The sequence below is a fragment of the Esox lucius genome, chromosome 8 (genome assembly GCF_011004845.1).
Source record: "Esox lucius isolate fEsoLuc1 chromosome 8, fEsoLuc1.pri, whole genome shotgun sequence".
NCBI lineage: Eukaryota > Metazoa > Chordata > Actinopteri > Esociformes > Esocidae > Esox > Esox lucius.
Window position 1 is genome coordinate 11,375,307 of NC_047576.1, and position 8,500 is coordinate 11,383,806.

An 8,500-nucleotide genomic window follows, 5' to 3' on the forward strand; every position below is an offset into this window, starting at 1 on the left:
CACAAAAACACTAGCTACTATCAGCTTATTTAAGAGAAAATGCAGGGAAATTATCAAAGATAAAAATCTGATTCAAATAAGGTCAGAGGTGAAGGCCCAATACAGCAGATAGACTATTTTCAAGCAAAATGTAATTTGTCAAATGGTGAATTTACATTGAAAAAGAGCCCACTCTACTAGACAGAAGTTATGTGGATGAAATTAAAAGCAAAAATGTTGTCTTGACCATATATGATAGTTACGATAACAGACCGAGAAAGACACAAAAAAAGACTAAGAACCATGTTGAAAATGTTAAACTCATTTTATTAAACCAGTAGGCACACACAAATCATTTGCATCCAACAAAAAATTCACAACATGCATTCATAAGTCTTAAATTTTTCATAAATGATTAGCAAACATTAAAAATAATTAAACAAATCACACATTCCACAAACAAAATGGCCCAATGGTACACCAGCATCGACACCTGCACCTTTCTAAAACAGCATGTGCTGCGGCAATAGGGCACAAAAATATTAAAAAACAAAAAGTTAAAACTACAATCAGCACCCATGTTTACGTTTAGGGAGATTTGCTCGAAGACTATATCTTAGTTTACATGATTGTTTGGCAGCGAAAAGGACTGAGACATAATTGCAAATACAGGTACATTAAGGTTGACCAAATTCAGGCTGGGCTGGAGTCTTAAATCAATGCTACAGACACCTGCCAAAAAAAGGAAAATATACACTACTGTTACAAAGTTTGGGGTCACTTAGAAATGTCCTTGTTTTCGAAAGAAAAGCTACTGTAATTTGTTGTCCATTAAATTAATCAAATTGAAATACAGTGTATTGTTAATGTTGTAAATGACTATTATAGCTGGAAACGGCTGATTGTTAATAGAATATTAACATAGGAGTAGTGGTCCATAATCAGCAACTATCAGTCCTGTATTCTAATGGCATGTTGTCTTTGCTAATCCAGGTTTATCATTTTAAAAGTCTAAGCGATCATTAGAAAATCCTTTTGCAATTGTAGCACATATGAAAACTGTTACTGTGCTGATTAAAGAAGCAATGGCCTTCTTTAGACTAGTTGAATATCTGGAGCATCAGCAAAATGTGGGGTGCGATTACATGCTAAAAATGGCCAGAAACAAATAACTTTATTTTGAAACTCATCAGTCTAATCTTGTTGTGAGAAATGATGGCTATTCCATGTGAAAAACTGCCAAGAAATTATAGATTTTGTACAAAGCTGCGTACTACTCCCTACAGAACACTGCAAACTGGCTCTAACCAGAATAAAAAGAGGTGGCCCCAGCGAATAACGGGGTAAGAAATATACAGGAGTGTCTAGTTTGAGAAACAGACACCTCACAGGTGGCACAACTGGCAGTTTCATTAAATAGTACCCGCAAAACACTTGTCTCAATGTCAACAGTGAAGAGGCAACTCCGGGATGCAGACTTTCCAGGCAGAGTTGCAAATCAAAGGCCATATCTCAGATTGGCCAATAAAAAGAAAAGATTAAGATGGCCAAAAGAACACAGATTGGAAAAAAGGTGTTATGGACAGACGAATCTAGGATTGAGGTGTTTGGATCACAAAGAGTATGTCAGACCCAGACCAAATGAAGATGCTGGGGGAGTGCTTGACATCATCTGTCAAGCATGGTGGAAGCAATGTGTTGGTCTGGGGGTGCTTGGAGGTGGTGAAGGGGGAGATTTGTAGAGGTTAAAAGGGATCTTGAAGGAAGGACATTACTCCATTTTGCAACACCATGCCCTGTGGACGGTGCTCGTTTGGAGACCATTTCCTCCTACAACAGAATAATGCCCTACAACAGAACAATGCCCAAAAGCACAGCTCCAAACTAAGAAGCAGTCAGCTAGTATTCAGTCTTTAATGGAGTGGCCAGAACAGTCACAGGATCCTAAACCCTATTGAGTTGTGGGCGCAGCTTGACCGTAAGGTATGTAAGAAGTGCCCATCAAGCCAAACCAACTTGTGGGAGGTGCTTCAGGAAGCACGGGGTGAAATCTAATCCGATTACCTCACCAAAATGACAACCATTATTATTTCAATTAAAAATCCTTATTTCTAACCGTGTCAATGTATTTCCTATTCATTTTGTTATATTTCCTATTCAATTCCTATTCAACACTAATCTCATGGAAGTTTTCATGGAAAACAAGGCAATATGTAAGTGACCCCAAACTTTTGATCGATAGCGTATGTATGTATATATTATCATTGACTGAAAATCCCTGAGTTTCCAGGCACTTATAGACTCATTGAATCCCTTCATTGAATAAATACAGTAACTGTTCATCAGTGCTGTTTTAAGGTGGGTTTAAATAATTCAGGAGAATGGGCAATTGATTGATCATGGACAGTTGTATAGACTGCAACTCCACTGCCTCTTTACAGTTAGTACAGTATTCAGCAGAACTAAGGAAGAAAACAAGCATCAAGCACTTCACTGGCGTCTGACCACAAACTAGGCTTGAAGTAGTGGTACAGTGCTTTTTGTCTTAATAGAAACCATTCATTTGCAGAATATAATAGTATTGTTTGAAGACAAATGAAAGGTCAACACTGGCTTAAAATGTGAAATGTGATAGCAGCAAATGGAGACCATTCCCCCTTCTAAAGCATGTCCCTTATAGTGCCAGACAGTCACGGTGGTAGTACTGTCCACACTGGTTACAGTAACACGCATCCTGTCCATATGTTGTGTTGAGTTAGACCTGCCTACAACACACTGCATAGTCACACTGGGCTGGTGTTGGCAAGGGATTGTGGGTAGTGTATTTCTGTGTAGTCCTCCTCAGTTCTGCATGAGGTACTGGTGGAAGTAGATGCCAAACAGGCTGCTGATGACTTGGCAGGCAGCCACCCACCAGGTGAGGAAGGCGAAGAGGCCTCTGAAGAAGAGGGGGGTGAGGACAGAGTGCAGGGCGGAGAAACCCTCTGTCAAACGGGCAACTGTGACCTGGATGTCCTCCTCAAAGTCCTCCATGCCCTCCTCATCCTCCTCCAGCCCTGGCAGGACAGGGGTGGGGGTGGGCATTACGAGGGCAGGTGTCACCCCCGGAGCTTGCTCTGCACCGCTCCATGAGAAGTCACCTGAGACACAGAACAGGAGTTAACTCAAGACAGACACGTGAAATTAACTGACTCCACCGACGATATCACATAAGGCTGTAATTCTGATCTACAACCTTTTGGGTTACTGTCCCACGGCCTAAATCCTAGATTACACAGCGCCCTTAACAAAGGGTTGTTCTGTCCATGTCTTACCGAGGGCCTTGAGAGCCAAGGTGGAGAACAGGATAATCAGAATAGGCAACACGTACTGCAGGGTGACTATGGTCAGGTAGCAGAACACACGGCTCACCTGAAAGAAGAAACACAGACACTCATGGACCTGGGTCACCTGCTGACTCACGAAAATTCAACAGACATTTAGGTATCAGACCTTCCTCTGGATGTCGATGGCGGCAATGCGACCCGCCTCCTTCTTCATCTGGTCCACCCACTTCTGGGACAGGTTCAGGTAGGCCTGCAGGTGGTAACGGGTGAGGGCCAGCCTCAGACAGCAAAGAACCACCACCGTCCACAGGCGCACACTGTCAAACACTGGGCTGGAGATACTGAGACAACATGGACCGACGATATCCATCAACATACAGACGGAACAAATAATAGTAGAACACAGCAAGTGCAGTGAGACAAATACACACACCAAAACACACACTCACAGGGTGACTGACGTCTTTCCCATGGGAGCGTTCCCCAGGAAGTCCCGGGCAATGGGTTTGATCCACAACACAACCACCACCACAGGAGACAGGAAACTCATGTGCAACAGCAGCCTGTGTGAAGGGGAGAATAACATCCCAACAGGAAAACATTACTCGTGGAGAGAGATATTATTTGGTTTCACAGCTAAAATGTCTTTCTTGTGTCCTTACTGGATGAATGGGCGGTCTGAGTTAATCTGAACTGCATCCAGATGGGTCTGGGCTAGACGGAGGCCTGGAAAGGCCAGCAGAGCACCAATAAACGCACAGATGGCAGCCAAACCCAACTTTACAGTCAGTTTGGTCACCGGGACTCTGATAGGTGTGAGAAAAACGTTTTACACACACAGATCAAGCATGTTCTCCATCTATAAACAACTGGCTACTGTACTGGCTACAGTTGGGAGAACAAGTATTTGATAACCTGCAAAATCAGCAGTGTTTTCTACTTACAAACCATGCAGAGGTCTAATTTTTTATCATAGGTACACTTCAACTGTGAGAGACAAATCCAGAAAATCACATTCTATGATTTTTTAATTATTAATTTCTATTTATTGCATGACTTAAGTATTTGATCACCTACCAACCAGTAAGAATTCCGGCTCTCACAGACCTGTTAGTTTTTCTTTAAGAAGCCCTCCTGTTCTCCACTCATTACCGGTATTAACTGCACCTGTTTGAACTCGTTACCTGTATAAAAGACACCTGTCCACACACTCAAACAGACTCCAACCTCTCCACAATGGCCAAGACCAGAGAGCTGTGTAGGGACATCAAGGATAAAATTGTAGACCTGCACAAGGCTAGGATGGGCTACAGGACAATAGGCAAGCAGCTTGGTGAGAAGGCAACAACTGCTGGCGCAGATGACGGTCAATCTCCCTCGGTCTGGGGCTCCATGCAAGATCTCACCTCGTGGGGCATCAATGATCATGAGGAAGGTGAGGGATCAGCCCAGAACTACACGGCAGGACCTGGTCAATTACCTGAAGAGAGCTGGGACCACAATCTCAAAGAAAACCATTAGTAACACACTACGCCGTCATGGATTAAAATCCTGCAGCACACGCAAGGTCCCCCTGCTCAAGCCAGCGCATGTCCAGGCCTGTCTGAAGTTTGCCAATGACCATCTGGATGATCCAGAGGAGGAATGGGAGAAGGTCATGTGGTCTGATGAGACACAAATTTGAGCTTTTTGGTCTAAACTCCACTCGCCGTGTTTGGAGGAAGAAGAAGGATGAGTACAACCCAAAGAACACCATCCCAACCGTGAAGCATGGAGGTGGAAACGTCATTCTTTGGGGATGCTTTTCTGCAAAGGGGACAGGACGACTGCACCGTATTGAGGGGAGGATGGATGGGGCCATGTATCGTGAGATCTTGGCCAACAACCTCCTTCCCTCAGTAAGAGCATTGAAGATGGGTCGTGGCTGGGTCTTCCAGCATGACAACGACCCGAAACACACAGCCAGGGCAACTAAGGAGTGGCTCCGTAAGAAGCATCTCAAGGTCCTGGAGTGGCCAAGCCAGTCTCCAGACCTGCACCCAATAGAAAATCATTGGAGGGAGCTGAAAGTCCATATTGCCCAGCAATAGCCCTGAAACCTGAAGGATCTGGAGAAGGTCTGTATTGAGGAGGGGGCCAAAATCCTTGCTGCAGTGTTTGCAAACCTGGTCAAGAACTACAGGAAACGTATGATCTCTGTAATTGCAAACAAAGGTTTCTGTACCAAATATTAAGTTCTGTTTTTCTGATGTTTTGTCATGCAATAAAATGCTAATTAATTACTTAATCATACAATGTGATTTTTCTGGATTTTTGTTTTAGATTCCGTCACACAGTTGAAGAGTACTTATAATTACATGCTTTGTAAATGGGAAAACCTGCAAAATCAGCAGTGTATCAAATACTTGTTCTCCCCACTGTATTATATGGACCCAAGTTGTGAGTTTACATTTAGAAAATTTTTTTTACAGCTCAGTTAAAAAGATACTTACGACCACTGAGAAAAACCTTGCTGTTTTGCAAAAACCTCAAGGTTGTCAAAAAGGCTGTTAAAACCTGCAATACAAAAGCATAAACAAGTCCAAACGGAAAGGCTAAAATAAAGTCAACATTGTTTAATGTGTGCTGCACAGCCCAAGAGGGGGGCTGCACAGCAGTAAAGTAGGGGTATAGTGAACCAACCAGGCTCCAGACCAAACTCCAGGTAGTCTTCTCTGACCACCAGCACAAGCATGGCCACCAACAGAGACAGGAAACCAAAGGCCAGGCACACGGAGCGCTCACCCCCCTCTTCAGAATTGAAGTAGTGGCTCATCAGGCTGTGCAGGGTTTTCCTGTCAAAGGGTTAAGGACAACACAGGGACAACCGGACAGTCTCTCGACAATACAAGCCCAATCGAAGAGGGTCACAATACCGGGTCCATGAGTGTTTTCTGGCAATGGTTCCCACTACATAGAATGTGATTCAACGGGGGCCCACTACATAGAATGTGATTCAACGGGGGCCCACTACATAGAATGTGATTCAACGGGGGCCCACTACATAGAATGTGATTCAACGGGGGCCCACTACATAGAATGTGATTCAACGGGGGCCCACTACATAGAATGTGATTCAACGGGGGCCCACTACATAGAATGTGATTCAACGGGGGCCCACTACATAGAATGTGATTCAACGGGGGCCCACTACATAGAATGTGATTCAACGGGGGCCCACTACATAGAATGTGATTCAGACTGGTTTTAAATGGTAATGACATTGGCAAGTACCAAGAGTAAAATGCCAGTCTAAACTGAAATAACATTAGTTATTGCAATAACTTCTGATAAAATAAAATGTTCAGGTTTAAATTGTAATAAAACCAAAGCCGTTCAGAAGGAGGTTGAACTAAAGGATACAAGCAGCAGAAAACCGTTAACACACACCAGATAGACCCAATGTGCACCTCCTTGGCAGGGTCCACAACACAGAAGTAGCCCTCAGTGAAAATGTACACGCCCATCGCATACACTGCAAAGTCAATCAACCACTGATACTCCAGGAAGAATCGTAGAACTGAGAACAGAAAAAAAGAAAAGAATTTTTAAAAAAAGGGTAAGGCAAATAAAGGCAAAGCTGATTAACCCTGCAGTTTCTGTACTTTTGTTTATTTACCAAGGGCATCAAGGACTCCGACTGGAGCCTTTTCCAAGTTAAGGTCGATATCTTTCGGCACTGTAAGAGGCTTCGTGTCTCCATTCTGTCTCCTAAAAAACAGACAAAGCCAGCAAACCTGTAACAATGAGTTTGCTATCAAAACAGCAACACAAAGGCAGCTGACACCAGTACCCTTAATCTGTATCATCATCATCATCATGCACCCCCCAGCTCACACCTGTCTCTCCTGCTGGGCTTGCTGGGCACCTGTTTTCCTGCCAGGGCACACAGCTCTCCCTCAGAGGGATGTTTGAACCGGAACAAGCTGAAATGTTCAAGTTGAATATGTTTTAATAACACAGCTCAAGGCTGTAACTATAATATCAACATTATTAGGAATTTCAAACACGTCACCAAAGCCTTTATGAATACATTGTGTGTATACTATACCTGCCATTGCACAGAAGCCAGCGGGCAAAGGAACAGTGTGGAGCCATTCGCTGCATTATGCTAGCAGCCAGCAAGCTAACCACCAGCTGCACTCCTATCAGCGCCTGGTCAAGAAACAATTGGTTAAGCAACGTTTTTCCCAGATTGGTTACTCCCTCTGACATATTCAGCTGCTGCTATACATCTCAAATGAGGAGCTAGCCGACAGCTACATGTTCCTAAGACCGGGGTAGCAGTCCTTATAACTAGAAATCCCAGGTATTACATTCACAAAGGAAGATTACAAATTTTCTCAAGCTAAGGGAAACAAGGCTCTCATGCAAATCATAACAGAGTTATACTCTTTAGATAGAACGTTTCTAACTATAACCATTCTAGCTACACAAACCCCTTAGCTAGCCTTGCTAGTTCGCTAGCATTAAGTGCTAGTTAACTAAGTTAACATTAAAGTTGCATGTAAATGAATTGCTAGCTAGCAGATAAACCCATTACACTAGTTCTAACTTCAAAGTACGATACTTACTGTGCCTTACAAACTAGCTATGGCACATGCTAAGCTAGCGTGCTAATTGATTAGTTAGCCATTATATTGCCAAGTTCCTGCAACATTGTCAGCAGCGACGAAAAGCTAATTAGCTAGCAACAAGCATTTCATTTAGCGAACAACGCTTTGCATAGGCCTAGTAGGTGCAAGTGTATGCAGATATAAAACATTTCCTTACCATTTCTTTTCAATGAAGTGATTATTTTTGATGCACCTCTTCGTTGAGTTTCACACACGCGTAGTTGTAGGATCCTGACCTGACAGCTGATGACATGTGAAACAGTAGTCCATTAAGGGTGCGTTCAGGTCACTAGCTAGAATGTTTGTTAGATTTTAGAACGGTTTGTACTGAACCAAAACGTTCTCGTTGGGCGTCCTTGACCTGTCTTTGAGGTAGCCTACGTTTGGTGGTTGCGTCTAGGGTTTGTCTTAAGAAGGAAAATTTGATGGTAATTTATCATAGTGAAATCAAATTTGTTATGGAAACTGTACATGTTATATAAAAATAAAAAAAAATCTGCATTTGACACAAACATCTACTTTCAGCTGCTGTAGTTCAAG

The 8,500-nt window shown here is 43.1% G+C and overlaps 1 protein-coding gene across 1 annotated transcript; it reads right to left on the reverse strand.

Moving 5' to 3' along the window:
* Nucleotides 1-285: 285 nt before the first annotated feature.
* On the reverse strand, nt 286-8,287 carry tmem161a (transmembrane protein 161A). Its single transcript, XM_010871582.3, has 12 exons — nt 8,118-8,287; nt 7,396-7,499; nt 7,184-7,270; nt 6,964-7,055; nt 6,708-6,864; nt 5,988-6,139; nt 5,798-5,861; nt 3,968-4,111; nt 3,755-3,868; nt 3,472-3,646; nt 3,294-3,390; nt 286-3,119 (listed from the first exon to the last, which is right to left on the reverse strand). The coding sequence occupies exons 1-12, from the start codon at nt 8,118-8,120 to the stop codon at nt 2,821-2,823; spliced, it is 1,488 nt and encodes a 495-aa protein (XP_010869884.1). The 5' UTR covers nt 8,121-8,287; the 3' UTR covers nt 286-2,820.
* Between the last annotated feature and the right edge of the window lie 213 nt (nt 8,288-8,500).

Coding starts and splice junctions, on each gene's coding strand:
- tmem161a (XM_010871582.3), bottom strand. Junction 5,862..5,987: donor GGAGTTTGGTCTGGAGCCTG/GTTGGTTCACTA, acceptor TTTGTATTGCAG/GTTTTAACAGCCTTTTTGAC. Junction 4,112..5,797: donor CAAGGTTTTTCTCAGTGGTC/GTAAGTATCTTT, acceptor CACACCTATCAG/AGTCCCGGTGACCAAACTGA.